The sequence below is a fragment of the Bos mutus genome, chromosome 2 (genome assembly GCF_027580195.1).
Source record: "Bos mutus isolate GX-2022 chromosome 2, NWIPB_WYAK_1.1, whole genome shotgun sequence".
Taxonomy (NCBI): Eukaryota; Metazoa; Chordata; class Mammalia; order Artiodactyla; family Bovidae; genus Bos; species Bos mutus.
Window position 1 is genome coordinate 29,062,946 of NC_091618.1, and position 15,983 is coordinate 29,078,928.

Consider the following 15,983-nt stretch of genomic DNA (forward strand, 5'->3'; position numbering starts at 1 on the left):
TTCCCAGGTATTTTTGTTGTTGTTCAGTTGCTAAGTCATGTCCAACTCTTTGTGATCTCATGGATTGCAGCACTCAGGCCTCCCTGTCCCTCACTATCTCCTGGAATTTGCCCAAGTTCATGTCCATTAAATCAGTGATGCCATCCAACCATTTCCAGGTATGAGATCCACTAATTAATTCCCTTTGGCCTAAGTTAGTTTGAGTTGGGTATCTTCATTTGCAGTCAAGGCCTGCCCAATGCCTGCAAAGCATCAGGTCTCTATCCCCTTTCTCACAGTAACTACCATTTATTAAATACAAACCTGACATAAATTATTGCATCAAATGCTAAGTGCTTTGCACATCTCAAAGAATCTGCCCTAAAATTATTTGAGGATGTGGATAGATTATGATGGGTGTAACAAGTTGCCCTTGTCCTACTGAGAATTCCACAGACAGAGGAGCCTGGCAGGCTACAGTCCATACGGTCGCCAAGAACCCGACACGACACAAGTGACTTAGCAAATACTCAGCACATTGAGAAGAGGAGTCTGTTTTCTCCCCTTGAATTTTGACTGGTTCTGTGACTTGTGTCAACCAAAAGGGAATGACAGTGATGCTGGGTACCTTCCAAGGCTGGACCCTAACAAGACACTTGCAATTTGTGCCTTCAAGTTTGGCACAGTATAATTTGAAATCCAGCTTTATGCTGAGGCCACCATGCTGTAAGGAAGCCCAAGCTGGTCACATGGAGAGAAGGCTACTGGAGAAACTCTGGGACACTGGACATACATGAGTGAAGGCTTTTGGACTGTCCATCCCAGCAGAGCCACCAGCAGAATCAGCCAAGTGGATGACTACAACCAACAGCTCTGTCACAAAGAGCAGAACCACCCAGCTGAGTCCTGACAAATTCCTGACGTAAAGGATCATGAGGAATAATTACTTTTGGGTTGTTTGTTATGCAGCAATGGATAACTAAAACAATTATATTCCCATGGCATAGGTAAAGACACTGGGACTAAGATGGCCTATATCGTAAACTTCTAAGCAACAGCACTGGTTTCCAACCCAGAGTACCTGAATCTAACGTTCATGCTTTGCTCTGCATACCTTGATGGGAGAGTCATTCTCCACTGCAGTTTTTGGACTGTGGGGACACTGGGGGCTCTGAATCCCAGCCATTTGGCTATGTCCTCTTCCATTCTCTCTGGAGAAAGATGGGGGCCTTACCCTCAATTCTGGAAAACCCAGAACCCCAAACCTTCCTCTGTCCCTTTACCCTCACCATTAGCTTTCCAAGAGGAATCAGAAAGGCAGAAACGTGGTTGGATACCAAGAGAAACCTTGGCAAAGCTTTGCTTCACCTCCCTCTAAGTTTGATTGGAAATGCCATTCTAAGTTTTTTCAGTGTTAGTGGGGGTGAAGCTAGTTTTGATGACAGCAAAATCTGATGTTACTAAGGATATTTTCATCACATTCTACCGTTTATAAAGTTAACATTCGAGTTTGGGTGGCCTTATAAGTCTACCCTCAAATTTCCCAGAAACAGAAAAACAAACTCCCCACACCCTGAATTAGGACAAAGGCTGACCTGAGAACTCAGCACACCACCAGAGGCTTCTGGTCCTCTTTCCCTAGATCCCCTCAGTCTGCCCATTAAAGGGGATCCCAGTTCTCCCCCAGCTTGCAGATACAGACCCTAGATGTGTACCAGAGTGAATAAGAAGAATGCCAAGGGCGGGATCCGGCACTCTTCACCACCAGGAGAGCCCAGTTCTGGAAGACAGATGGGGACCCAGGTGATGACCCCTGAGAGGCCCGTTCTATCAAAACCATCTCCCTTTACTCACTCACTCCTTTCAGAGCCTGTCCCATGGCAGCCGCCCCGCCCCAAAAACTCTGGGCCTAGGTTTAAATATCTTTATTGATATATCCTATTGGTTTAAATATCTTTATTGATACAAAACTCAGCCACCCACCCCATGGCCAGTAGTTCTGAGGAGCCCCACATCCAGAGGCCTAGAAACTGGCTCTTTGGTTTCCGTCTGGGGGCCGAGGAGAGAGGCTCTATATGGTCTCCTCATGAAGTCCCCGGGAGCCCCTGTCGGGTGGCTCCCTCAGTGCCCTGGGCCTTGATGAACCGGCATAAGTCTCAAGTCCCACCGCCTCGCAGTTTCCAGAGGCCTGGAAGATGGACTTTCTCAGGGGGAAGCCGGGCCGAGGCAGCGCCCTCTGCTGGCGCCCAGAGGTCCCGCAGGTACCGAGAGGCGGCTCCGCGCGCAGTTTCGGGTGCCACGGCGGGTCAAAGGCAAAGGCTGAGCTCCTTGCGCACGCGGCAGCGGTGGCACTGCACCACGCAGCACCAGTGAAAGCGGCACAGGCAGTTCTCCTCGAGAAGCACGCTCTCCTGGCGGTGCCCGCGGCCGCAGCACAGCAGGTCGCAGCCGCTGAGGTCCGGGGCGCTGCTGTTGCAGGCGCGGCCGCGGGTGCCCGGCGAACCTGTGCGCCGGTTGGGGGCGCAGAAGTCGGGCGAGTCGGCGGCATAGAGCAGGTCAGCGCGGCCCGGCGGCTTGAGCGTGCGGACGGCGGGCAGCAGAGCCTTGCCATCGTTGGTGCCCATGACACGCGAGGCGCCGTGGAAGCGCTCGAGCAACCGCGCGCCCACCTCGCGGAACGGGGGCAGCTTCTGCCAGCAGGTGCGCAGCGCGCACGAGCCGGACAGCCCGTGGCACTTGCATTCGGTCCGCGTGTGGCTCCGCACTGCCTGCGGGGAGCATAAGAGCAGGCGGATGGGAACAGATCCGGGAGGTGGGGCGCAGAAAGGCCCAGAGGACCGACAGAAAATAAGATAGAGGAGGGTGGTGAATGGAAGACAGCAAAGAGCAGACCAAAAAAAAAAAAAAAAAAGCCAAATAAAAAAGCGAGAGCGCGCAAAGTGGGAAGGAGGAAATCACGGCCCGACACCCGGGAAAGGAGGAGGAATGATAGAGAAGTGGGAGCAGTGGGGAGTGGGGGACAGTATGCAGTGTAAAGATTCCAGGATCCAAAGCCAAGGAATGGGGGAGAAAGCGGAATGGACAGCAAGGGTGAGATTCTCCCTGGAGGGAGAGGGTAAAGGTGGCAGCTGTCGCACGGATTCCTCTTGCCAGCCAGCCTTCTCATTCCTGCTCTCAGGGCCCCAGGCAGAGCAGGCTGCCTGGGCTCTGTCTCCGCCACCCCTCCCCAATCCTTTCCGACAGGTATGTGGGCCTGTCTGGACATTCCTCTCCAAGTCCCCTCTTCCTCCCACCCATGCCCAATGCCTCAGGCCATAACCCTACAAGACATAGGATATGGGGGTTCCCTGGCACATGCTAGAACTGAGGCATAGGGTGCAGGAGGGCCCCTATGAATGCCCTACTGCGAACTGAAACCCAGGAGTCCTGCCCTTTATTTACCATTTATGTCTGAAGCTGGAATGGAAAACTCACAACCCTGCTAGAGATTTATGGGGTCAGATGCCCCAGGAAGATCATTTCCGGAAGCTCAGAGTCCAGGGGCCAACCTTATCTACAGTCTTGAAGTCTATGGGCCCCCTCCTAGGCCTCTTCTCTTTCCCCTCCACCCCGCCCCAGGAACATCTGACTCATACTGCTTCTTGTCCCTAAACAGGAGCTCCTGAGGCCCTCCTCATCATAGAGGGAAGGGGAGAGGCTGCCAGGGCTCTGGGCAGGGACTGGTCTGGGATTGCCAGGCAGCCAGTTGACAAGTGCCTAGACTGTCACAGCTTTCCTGGCCTCTGCCTGACCCCTCCTACCATCAGGATCCACTCCTCGTCCTTCACTCCTTTCCAAGACCATTGTCCCTGGAGCCTCCCTCACTTCTCCCAGCTCCCCAACCTCCAGATCCCATGCCTTTACTGGGCTTCTGTCCTTTCTCTCATCCTTGGCCTTGGTCTCCCTCCTCAGGCCCTGCCCTGGCAGCCCCTAGCCACCCAAGCTTTGCCCTACTTGTCCTGTTTCAGAAGTATGTCCTCCCTACCTGAGGTCCCTAAAGGTCCTGGGTCCTCTTCCCTGAGTGTCCCCTCCCTACCCTGCCCACTAGGGCATCAGCCCCTACCCCTCCCAGGCCCCCCAAGTGACTCCCTCTTCTAGGTCAGCCACCTTGCCTCCCACTGGCCCAACCACACCCCCAGCCAATCTTCCCCAGTGGCCTCCCACACATTAACAAACTCCTATACCGTGTACCCCACTCACCCCTTCCACAAACTCACTCCTCCTCATATACCACAGTCTCCACATCCTTTCAAACTCACCCACACTCCCACATTTACACACACACACGCGCGCGCGCGCGCGCGCGCACCCTTATACGTGCCTGTCCCCACTCACCAGCCGGCCCGCCTCGTTGTTATGAAGTTGCACCAACATACGGATGTCTCCACGTCCCCGTTTGTGCTGCGCGTCCATGAAGAGCCTCGACTTCTCGTCCCCGAAGTCCACGTCGTCGCCGCAGCCTCCCCACTCCCAGGCAGCGCTGCCGTCGGGGGATCCCGCGGGGCCGGGGGGCCCAGGGGTGCCTGGCAGGCCGGGGGGTCGGGGTGGGGCCCGGCCTCGGGGCGCCTGGCAGCCGCACTGCAGCAGCTCGCCCATGGAGCAGGCCTGAGTGACCGCATGGCTGGCGCCTGCCGCCGTTATAGCGAACACGAAGGCCGTCTCCCGGATGTCTGCGGAAGCGGAGAGGGGCGGTCAGACAGCAAGACCTGGGCTGGGTTCTGGGGCGCTGCGGTGGGCGCGAGGCAGAGTGGCGTAGGGCTGGGAGACGTGATCGGGGCCGTGTCCTTTGACCCGTGGAGGAAGTGGGGCTCCGTGGGCCTCCCCCCACCCCCACCCTCTCCTCTGACTCTCCAACGGCGAGACAACAGCCCCCTCCTGGGGTCCTCCCCACACTGACCCTGTTGCAGGATGCGCCCGAAGGCCTTGCTATGGCTGGAGCAGTTCCAGCGTCGGAAGCGGAACTGGAACTGGCATTCCCGAACCCCCAGCCGGGCGCCCCGCGCTAGCTCGGCCACCACTTCTGGCTCGGCCTGGCACAACTCAGCCTGCCGCCCTGCGAGCCGCCGGGCCTTCCTGCAGATGCTGGTAGGGTCCATGACCAAAGGGCTGCCCACGGCCCTGGGAAGTAAAGAACAGCAGACCATGGTTGTAACTCGAAGAGCTTGGGGGAGGGGCAGGAGACCAGCCCCGCCCAGCCCACAGCCGGGAGCTGTGACATGCCTCTTGCCCCACCAGCACCCCCAACTGAGACAGAGATTGTCCCACCTGGTTCTCTTACTATTCCGTGCGTGCGTGTGTGTGTGTGTGTGTGTGTGTGTGTGTGTGTGTCCCCTCTGAGCTAGATTCTAGACTGAAGTTGCTATAGATCAAAGAGTTAGTATTATCCTTCTGTGTACACCTTCATTAATAAATCCTTACAGGATTTTGACTCAAGGTGAAGGCATCTGGCACCAGGTAGACCAAGGTTAAAATTCACCAGGCCTAACCCAAAAGGGAAAGGAAGAGGACCTTAACGGAAGGAAGATCAAGCAAGAGGACACTAGTTCGATCTCTGGTCCTGGAAGATCCCACATGCCTCTGAGCACCTAAGCCAGTGTGCAACAATTACTGAGCCCATGTGCTGCAACTACTGAAGCTCTCACACCCTAGAACCTCTGCTCTGCAACAAGAGAAGCCACTGCGATGAGAAGCTGGGCACTCTGCAACTAGAGAATAGCCCCCACTCTCTGCAACTAGAGAAAGCCCGCACACAGTAATGAAGACCCAGCACAGCCAAAAATAAAAATAACAAATAAACTCAATTAGGAAAAAAAAGTAAGCTGTCAAAGAAAAGAAGGTACATATTATAAAGAAATATAAAGAAGAGTAGACAGTGTCAGAAAAGGATCTGGTCTTAGTGGACCACAAGCTGGTCTTGTGTTAGCTGATTAGCCCTGATGCAAGAAAGGTAGGGCAATCCCAGCAATACAGCAAGCCACGGTATGTTAGAGCGGTCAGGGAAGGGCGCCTTTGAGGAAAGTCACACCCCCTTCCTCTCTAGCCCAGATTTCTCCTTCTGTCAGATTCCACCCCTCACCCCCAACCCCAACCCCGATATCTCCCTGTTTCCCTGAGCAAGAGGAAGGCACTGGGGACTGAGTCTCTGAAGCCATGTTGTAAAGTAGATGACACTGACCCCTTCTCCTGCTCCAGGGTCTGTGACCTTTCCAGAGCAAGATGGCAGCAAGCCAAGACCCGTGCACGGGGCGGGGGGGTCTCAGGGCAGATAACATAACTGACTGGGGAGGGGATACTCCTGGGCTTGGTGGGTAAAGACCTTACCGGGAGTTTCACACACTTTCAGAAATCCCTCCATTCTCAGCCTTTGCTTCATCCGAGGCTAGCACTTCCTTTTAGTTGCTGTACATCATACCCCTGAAGGTTCACTCGGCTGGGTATTCACACCTGGAGGGGACTATTTTAATTGGAATGCTCTTATTTGAGCACTTAGCTGAGATCTCTGTCTGGTAGGAATAACTAGGTAGAGTATTTAGGCTGAGGGTAATTTGAAACCACTCAAAAGCCTTTAGCAGGGGGTGGAATAAGATTTTGGGCGGGGAGAAGCAACACCATGAGAAAGAAAACGTGGAGGAAAATGTTGGTAGATATGTACCAAAGGTCAAAGTGGCCTACTTTTCAGCTTAGCTTTAGTGCACATCCACCCCACTGTCCCCATTTGCTCCGCAAGTACGGGCTGCCCAGGCATGTTCTGGGCCCACAACAATGAGATATAATGGGCTTAAATAGCAGCAGGAGGAATTTAGGTCTTAAGGTAGAACTTCTCTCACTAAGGAGTGAGATGCTTGGAGACATGATTGCAGGAAGATGTGTAAGCTCAATCCTTGAGCTCAGTCCTCAATCCTGTAAAGTGTCCTACCACACTCCACCCCACCCCCATCACCACCCTGTCCGGTCAGTGTCATCACCCCTACCCCAGTAGTCCAGGAACCAAAGTTCTCTCCTCAGTGGAGAGACTCATAATCCAAACCTGCCTGCCTCCATGCTTAGGACTTGCCATCACTGCATTCCCACTGTACCTGGGAAGGTCCAGCCCCAACCCTTTCGCATCTCTAGAGAAGTAATAGATGGGGCAGGGGCAAGTGGGCCAAGGGTAGGAAAACCCCTGGCTGTACAAGTTGATCAGTCTTTATCTATCTATCTTTATTTCTATCAGTCTCTTCATCCCCCTTCTACTTATCCCATTTCATTACAAAAATAATTGGGGGCAACTTCCAGTATGGTTGTACAAGGTTGGTAAACAAGACTATGGAGCACCTTGAGAGTTAGGACTGTTATTTTCATTCTCCATGGCAGATTTTTAGCTGCTTAATTTGTATTTCCCCTCCAATGTTTATTATGAAAATTTGCATATTGTGAATGATTACTATGCTTCTCAAATGAATATCATCTAATACATGTTTTTGAGTGAATGAAGGAGCCATCTAAGGAGAAGGTCCTCACTTGAACCCTGTCCACATGTGGCTTCATGACTCCTAATTAGCTTCCAGAAACATTTTCTCCCCAGCTGGATTTAGAGGCAGGGAAACAGGCCTCCACACAGCCATCCAGCTCCTCTTCTGCCACCTGCATCTTGAGAACTCAACCTGGGAGCCTGGGACTCTGCAAACCCGTCTTCCCCACTCCACCCACAAGCTGCCAAGTTCCCCAGTCTCCCCTCCCCAATCCTGCCCTTTGCTAACTCCCTACTTTCCCAAGGCTGACTGGCCTTATCTTCCCAAGGTTACTCTGTCCCATCCCGCTTCTCTCCCCCCTCCTGCTCTGGGGAAGTAGGAGAGGGTGGGGTGTGCAGGCGAGAAAGGGAAAGAACCTCTTGACCTTGTCTTTTTCCCAGAAGCTTGAGATAGGAGAGGAATCAGGAGGAGCACGACAGGCAGAGCCCCCCAGGAGGTGGGGCTGGCCCTGCACAGGGTTGAGGGGCTGCCCTGGAGTCAGCTTCTGGTCCGGGTCTGGCTCCTCAGGCTGGCTGGCTGCCTGGGAACTAGACTTGTTTACAAGCCAGTCAGGAGGAGGGATGGGCAATAGTAGCAGCTAGAATCCCAAGGGACCAGCTTGCTCCCTGCCCTCCTGTCCTCACTCCCATCTTCAAGTCACAGGAAAGGAAACTCCAGAAGGGGACTGGCAGGGAAGCGTTGGGCAAAACACCAGGCCTCACATTTGTACTCCGGTCTCTGTCCACTCTGGGTGAGCTGAGCTATGCTGAGCAAGTCAGTTCCCTCTCTGGGCGTCAGGAAGATAAGGAGTTGGCAAGACAGACTAGAATAGCCTCTCTAACTTTAACACCATCTTTAACCGAATCACAAAATAACTCCCTCAGCGCCCTTCTTCCTTTGCCCTCCTTCCTTCCCTTCTGCTTGCTTAGGGACTGAACTCTGCTTTGGGGGCCTCTGAGTTCGCACTGGCCTGAAATCAGCCTAGGGAAGAGGTGCCTGTCTGGAAGCATCTGTGTGTTGGGCGGGGGCTGGCGGTTGGAGCACAATGGTGGTAGGAAATATATAATATGTAGGATCTGAGATCCTAAACAAATAGCCGCTCCTGGGCATAGAAAAAACAAAGCTAGCCCTAAAAGAAATCAGTACATAGACAAGAAGGAACAAGCCTGGGTTTGGCCATTCTAGCTGGCTTGGCCTCCTGTGCCAAGATCTCCTTCCCAGGGACCTCGGTTGGTAGAATAAGTAGCCAAATGAGGTGGCATCCGGGGGCAGCCAGTTCCTACTGGCAGCATCTGTGAATCTAAGCCTTGGAGGCCTGGGTTTCTGGCCTAACTTACCTTCCCATGCCTGGCTTCAGAGGGTGGAAAATTTTCTAGTCCACTTCCACCCAGTTCACCCTTATTGTACAGGCAAGCAAGATAGGGGACTGACCCCGGCCACTCAATGGGGGAATCCCCATTGCAATAAATTTAGGCGAATATTTTAAAAACCAAAGGGACTGGAGGAAACAGCCCTCCCACCCCGAGGGCTTCTGATACCTCAGGGGCTTTTGCATACTGTCCTCCACATGGTCATTAGTCTGATCAGGGTTGGCTGACTCTGCATCCATCCCAGATCATACCGCTAAGTTTCCAGACTCAGAGACAACCCCGCCCCCCTCCTCACTTCTAAGTCATCCAAATCTCACACAGCATCTCTCCAAACTCGCCTCGGATCCCACCTGCTCTAAGGAGCCAGTGGTGGGCCCCAGCCCTCACTGACCTCCCTCACCTGCCTCACTCCTGGTGTCACTCATGGGGGCGGGAGTGTTGTTTGTCATCCTGGCCGGTGGCATAATTGTTTTGTTACATCTTCTCGTCTTCTCTTTCCAATTAGATATAAACTCATTCCAAAGATCTCAGGGAGAAGTATAATGTCATTAGCAGAACACAACTCGGGGCCTTGAGAATCCATCGGACTTGAGTTTGGATCTAGGCTCTGTCCTTTGCTGGTTCCACAATGTTAGCAAGCCCCTAGCCGGGGAGGTTGGCCTTTGTTACAAGCCTTTGTTGAATGGATGAGGAAACTTAACCTTCTGAACCTCAGTGTCCTCAACTGTAAAGTGGAAATAAATAATAATACCTGCCTACTTCTGAAAAGAGCCTGTCCAGAGAGTGGGCTTCCACAAGTGTCTTCCCATAGGTGACTTCCCATTCACACCCTTAACCATCTCCTGGGCCTGCACAGTGCACGGCAATCAGGCAGCATGTGTGAATTCCTGAGAACATACTTTGCTCCAACTCTCCTTAGCCTGAATCTCAGTATCTCCTCCTCCCCTGCCAGTCTAATCCATGGACCAGGAGCACCCTCCAAGATCCCCCCACCCCCCGCCTCCCTTCTCCAGCCGGCGCTCCTGGGTGGATTCTTGAGGCCAAGAGGATCACAGACCTTTCTGATGCCTGCTCCTCTAAAGGGTCTCACAGCCAAATCCCCACTAGTTCCCCGCACTCATTCTGGGTACTCCTTAGTCTGACCCTCGGCTCCCAAGAGCCAGCAGAGGGAGCCCTGAGCCCTGGGGCTGTGGGTGGGGGCTGCACAGGGGTGGGGGAGGTGGGTGGTGGAGAAGGGGTAGAAAAATGTTGCCTGACGGCTGGGCTGCCGAGGAGGCTGGGCCCGGGCCTGTGCCCAGCCCGCCTGTCCTGTCCTGCTCTGTCTAACTCAGTAATTACTGTTCCCCCTCCCCCAGTCCCTACCCCCACCCCAACCACCACATCAAAGTCAGTAATGCCCCAGCTCCATTAACCCCTACCTCCCCACCGCCCACCAGCCACCCCATTCCCTGGCTCCACACCCGCCCCCCTCCCCCGGCCCAACTGGGTTCTTTCTGCCCAGTCCCAGGTGCTGCCCTTCCCACCTCCTCACACTTCTCCCCTTGCAGGGGCTTTCCCTGCCCTGAATGACTTCCCCACACAAGATGGCTTGCTGCTGGTCAGAGGCCTGGACACAACGACCATCCACTGGATATCCTGCAGAGAGTCTGTCCTGTGCCATCTGCTCTCTCATACCGAGGTGGGGAAGCACTGTGAGACGGGGGGAGCAGAAGGGGCCTGTGCAGGGGCCTGTACCCCTTTCCTGACCCCTACCCCTACTGCACACCAGGACACAGCACTCAGAGGGAGGTGGACTCCTGGTCCCCAGCCCTCAGCTACTTGCATTCTGGGTGGCCTTGGGCAAGTCACCTCCTGTCCCTGAACTTTGCTAGACTTCTGTCACTGAGAGTGAGAAGATTGGCCCAGATGATCTGTAAGGTCCTTTCTAGATCTAATTTCTGGATTAAGCAGAGGGCTCTAAGCTAGAGGAAACAGCCAAAGAGACCAGGTGGAAAGTGGGTGAAGTACTTGCCCAGCGACCTTTCCCTCCCTGTGCTCCTCCTCAAGCTGTCTGGGGAAAGCACCCAGGGCCTCGCCCCACCCTGCCCCTGGCAGGAAGGAGGGTGCAGGCTAGAGGGCGCTCTCCCCACTCCCAGGGGACAGGCTTCTGTGTTCATGAGCACCTCCTGCTCTGACTGGCTGGGTGCCCTACCGCCAGCCTGACTGCAGCCCGGCTGCCCGCACCCCCCAACCCCACCCCACCCCCCACCGCCTCATCCCCTCCACCGCTGCATTTCTTCATCAAAGTACACATTCTGGAATCCCCCTGGCTGGGCCCTGATGATCAAGCCTCCCGCTGACTTCCCCCGCCAATTCCCGCTCCCACCCAACTCCTGGCTTCCGATGAGAACAGGGCAGGAGGGGACTGCACCCCCCGGGAAATGTCACGGTGCCAGGACTCTGGTGGGCTCAGGGCATGCTCTGGCCTGGACCAAGCCAGCCTCCTTTTGCCCCTGCCCTTTTCTGCTCACAGCCCCATTGTCTCCTTCCAGGGGAAGCTGCCAAGGCGAGGGGTGGGGAGGGCTGGGAGGGGAGGCCTGGATGGCCACCCTACCCCCACCATCCACCCCATCTTAAGCTTGTGGGAGCCAGCAACAAGACTGACCATGAAGGGTCAGGGGCCCCAGAGAACGAGAGGATGGGAAGGGGTGATGGGAGTCACAACTGGAAAGCCTGGGTGTCAGGAAGAAGCCTGGGTCCTTTCCCTGCCTCCCCGAGGGGCCAGAGCTGACCAGTGCCTGGCTCCTGTTCTCATAGGGAAGATGAGATGGGGGAAGGGAGCGAGACCAAGTGGTGCTTTTCCGAGTGGGACAACAGGAGGGTTAGTTTCTTTCACAGAAAATATCAAATGGAAAGAGGAAAGAAGAAGGGAGATTGATTTGGCTATTCTGTGAGAGTGAGCTATTTTCTACATCCACTGATTGAAGGTATAAATAAAGATGGGCCAGATATTGAGAAGAACTTCCTGGGGGAGGATGAGAAGGGGCAGAGAGCAGGATGGGAGGGCTGGGAGCTGATGACCAGGACAGAATCTGTCAGGGCCAGAGCATAAGCTGGATAGCCTGGAGGCAGTAAGCTGGACAAGATGACCTCAAGAGAGCCTGGCCAATGTCCTGGAATCTGGGATTCTGTGATTCACAAAGATATGGTTACAGATGAGAGAGAGACAGACAGAGGTCAGAGGCAGAGTTTAGAAAGCGTTGGAGAAGAGGGGCGGTGGGAAAGAAGGGGGGAAGAGGGAAGAAATTGGAATGGGAAACTTCTGGTGGACCTCGAGCCAGGTCCGTGAGCCTAAGGCCTGGGCCACTGCCCCTCCAGAGCCCTCCTTTCCTAACCAGGACAGTCCGGTCACTCAGAGTTCCTGGGGAACTATGTCTTCCCAGCCTGGCTGCTGCTAGAATGGCAGCATGGACTGCAATGAGCTGCTGTGAGGCCAGCTGCTTTCCTGTTCACTGCTGGAGCTCTGGCCTGGTCAGTGTTCTCTGAGAAGCAGGAAGAAAAGATCCAGCCAACCAGTTCTAGACATCAGGGAGCAGCCTGGACATTTCTTGCCTGAAGAAGCTCTTGCTTCAGGTGAAGCCTCAGGGGTGGGGACAACCTCTCCAAAGTATCTGAGTGAGCCAGTTGCTAGACACCTTATCACTCCAACTCCTCACTCTTCACCCGGCTTGCCCTGCAGCTGTGGCCATGAAGGCCTCTGTGTTCTTCCACACCTGCCCTCCTCCCCTCCTCCCCCACTCCCTCCTTTCCAGCTTCAGGGTCAGTCTCCAAGGGATGAGGTCTCTCTTCCTCTGTCATGGCTCCCATCCAGCAGCCCCTCCCAAACAAAGGAGCCACCATGAACATAAATCCCAGCAGAACGCCATACAGCTCTCCCCAGCACCTTTAGTCTCCAGGGCCCTAAAGACAAAGGCTCCGCCTCCCAGGAGCAGGGAAAGAGGACCCAAGAGGAGAGGGCAGTCAGTGAAATGCCTAACTGGTATAATGTCCAATGCATGGACTGCAGTGAAAGCATAGAGAAGGCAAGGGAGGGAAGACAGAGGGGCAGCGTCATGGAGGAAGTGGTATTTTTAAGCGGAAGGATGATAAAATTGGGACAAATAGTAGGGGGTGGAGTGGAGTGGGGAAGGAAGGCAACAGCCCTCAGGGAGAAACCTCTGTCTCCATACTTTGAGAAAGGGCAAAGTTAGGACAGGTGTGTATGGGGAATAAGAGATAGAGATCCCTTTGCAAAATTTTGCTAGAAACCCTAGATTTTAATTTAAATTGATCCCCCTTTCACCCTTGGGGATTCTGGCCAGAACCTGGGGTGTGGAGGAAAGGACTTACATTTAGGAGCACCTCCCCAACGTCAGATTATGTTGTAGGTCATCCCACCCAATCCTCCTATCAACCCTTCCAGGTAGGAGGACTGACTCCCTATCTTACAGTTGAGACGTCAGGGAGCAGGGAGAAGTGACTTGCCCAAGGTCATAGGCTTGACAATGGGGGGAGATTAGATTGCAGTTCTCTTTATTTCAAAGCTGCTACTGCATTATTCTAAGTCAGGATCCAAGGACTCATGTTGCCTGGCCGAGACTTAGGTCGCCCTGGCTTGGCCCCCTCACTGACACCCTGAGGGACTTCTCTCCTACATCATGGAAGTGGGATCGTGGCCAGCAGCTCCCTGTGTGGGCATCCAGCTATCTTCCTAGAAAAGAGGGAACTGCCTGCCCCACCCCTTCTTCCAAATCCCCGGGTTGGAGAGGAGTGGAGGGTAGAGAATCCAGCCAATGATATGGCGGTATGCAAATAGACAAGGTTTTGACTTGTTAGGATTGGCTAATGCACCAGCGGTATCGTCCAAGTCCCTCCTCTCTAAACACAACTATTCCGGGCGGGTCCTCGCTGCTCCCAAGACTGAGAAGGGGAAAAAAAAAAAGTCTACGGGATCCGGATCGCTGAGCGGTCCCGGCCGGGCACCCACCTCCCCAGCCTCTATCCATCCCGCAAGACTCCAAGTTCCCGCAACCTCAGCTGCCTATGTGTCTGCTCTAGCTAGGGCAGTCTGGGAACTCGACCCCAACCTTTGGCTGGCCAGGCCTTGTTCCCTTCCACCAGGACCCTCCACGATTCCCAGCAGCACATTTTTTCATCCATGACCTCTACATCTGGAAGGGCCAGGAGCTTGGGTCCTTTTCCTGCCTTTCCTCCTCTTTGCTCGGGGAGGAGAAAGTAGAGAAAGCGAAGGTTCTGACTCAGTTTCCCCCTTTACGCTCCCTTTCCCGCCCCTACCACCCATTCTGAAGGAGCCCAGAGAGAAGCTGGTGGGTTTGTGAGCAAAGTGGGGCGAGAAGAGGCAGCTACTTGACTCTCCCTTCCAGTGGTTTCCCACCTTGTTCTTCTCTTTCCCCCAAATTCAGCCTCTCTCCCCTAAATCCAAAGCCGTCTTAACACACTCTTTTATTCATTTGTATCTCAGACTACAGATCTTGCCCCCGTCTCCCCGTATCTCTTTCCTACCCATCCGCTGATTCCTCGGTGACCTGGGTTGAGCGCGTAACCTGCGGTTGGGGTGGGACACAGGAGGAGGAAATACAGTAGAATGTAGGGAGGGGGGCAGGGGGTGTGTGGGCACGTCTAAGTGGCAGTACAGAAATGCCCCTAGAGGAGGTCGGCAGGAGCGGCACGCACCTCCCCCTCGCGTCTCCAGCTGCGGAGGGGCTGGGCTCCGCGCACAGGTAGAGCCGGGAGGCGGCGGGAGCGCGATCCGGAGCCCCACCTTCGGTCCCGAGGTCCCCACGTCCGAGCTCCAGGGGCCCCGCGGGGGCAGCCAGACGCAGCACTCACCACCACAGTCCGCCGACGTGCGCCGGACTCAGGAGCAGCAGCAGGAGCAGCCCCAGGCGGGAGGGCGCGGGCGGCTGCATCGTGACAGCTTTAGGGCCGGCGGGTGCGGGCAGGGCGCGGGGCTGAGGGGCCAGCCGCTGCGCGCGGGGGCCCGGGCTTCAGGGCGAGCGCGGCGGCGGCCGGGAGGCGATGGCTCCGGCGGCGGCGGCGGCGGCGGGGGGGCCCATCCTGGGCGAGGAGGGCGCGGCGGAGGCGGAGAGCGGACAGGGCAGCCAGAGCCTGTGTCTCCTGCCGAGCTCGCTCGGGAGAAGAAATCAGAGCCGGGGGCGGGGGTGGGAGGGGAGCGGGGCTGGGGCGGGGGCGAGGGGCAGGGGGGCCGTGGGGGTGGCAGTTGCGACAGTCAGGCGGCGGGACTCTCGGGAGGGAGCCGAGCGCCCCGGGGCGGCGGGCGCGGAGCTCGGCGGAGGGCGGGGCCCGAACACGCTCGTGGCTGGGGGACCCGCCTGCCTCGCCCCCTCACCTCGCCTCTCTCAAGGCCTGGGAGCCCCCCGCCGCCGCTCGGAGTCGGGGGCAAGGAGGGGCGGGGAAGCAGGGTGGAGAAGGGTAAGCGGGGGGAAGGAAGAGGAGCGAAGGAATGGGGGACGGGCTGGAAGGGAGACGTTTGACAGGTTTGTTGACTGTAAAGAGAGAAAACTTCCCAGGAATGAGGGAGTTTGGGTTGGGGGGCGGTGCGGAGTGGGATGCTGGAGCGGGGGCCGGGAGATGCAGTCTGCCCCCGGCGCTGGGTGCTCCGGGGAGGGGTGTAGAACTCGATGGCCCGATGGGCAGACTCCAGAGGGGGTCACCTCTGACCGGACCCCGCCTCTGAGCCGCAAGCCCCCCTTTTCAGCCTTTTCTTGAACACGGGAGGAAGCAATGGGCCTCCACTCTGCTCCCCAGCCCCCGCCTCATCAGGCCGGCACTCAGGGGAGGAGGTGCGGGAGGGCAGATTAGACAGCCAGAGAGAAGAACCTCTTTATGGCCTGCGATCAAGCGCTCGCACGTGCAAGCGAGCGACAGAGTGGAGGTTGCAGAGCGAAGGGTCAGGACTCACTGCAGCCGGGCCTCGTGAGTCCGAGGGTCCCTGCCTCATCGCTGTTCCCCCAACTTGGCCGGGCCGGAGCGGGTGGGAGGGCAGCTGCAGGTGAGATGGCATTTTATCTGATTCTCTAATGCCACAAAAATGTCTTTGATGCCC

The 15,983-nt window shown here is 55.8% G+C and overlaps 1 protein-coding gene across 1 annotated transcript; it reads right to left on the bottom strand.

The window, feature by feature from the left end:
- Positions 1–1,897: 1,897 nt before the first annotated feature.
- On the bottom strand, positions 1,898–15,084 carry WNT6 (Wnt family member 6). Its single transcript, XM_070380114.1, has 4 exons — positions 14,747–15,084; positions 4,916–5,136; positions 4,354–4,688; positions 1,898–2,747 (listed from the first exon to the last, which is right to left on the bottom strand). Exons 1-4 carry the CDS (start codon positions 14,824–14,826, stop codon positions 2,286–2,288), a joined length of 1,098 nt encoding a protein of 365 aa, XP_070236215.1. The 5' UTR covers positions 14,827–15,084; the 3' UTR covers positions 1,898–2,285.
- Between the last annotated feature and the right edge of the window lie 899 nt (positions 15,085–15,983).

What these genes read in the sequence shown, in the direction of transcription:
- WNT6 (XM_070380114.1), bottom strand. Translation starts at nt 14,826, where the DNA reads ATGCAGCCGCCCGCGCCCTCCCGCCTGGGGCTGCTCCTGCTGCTGCTC. An exon ending in CGGGCGCATCCTGCAACAGG is followed by an intron (nt 4,689 to 4,915) that starts GTCAGTGTGGGG and finishes CCGCTTCCGCAG; the next exon opens with ACATCCGGGAGACGGCCTTC. An exon ending in ACAACGAGGCGGGCCGGCTG is followed by an intron (nt 2,748 to 4,353) that starts GTGAGTGGGGAC and finishes TGCTCCCCGCAG; the next exon opens with GCAGTGCGGAGCCACACGCG.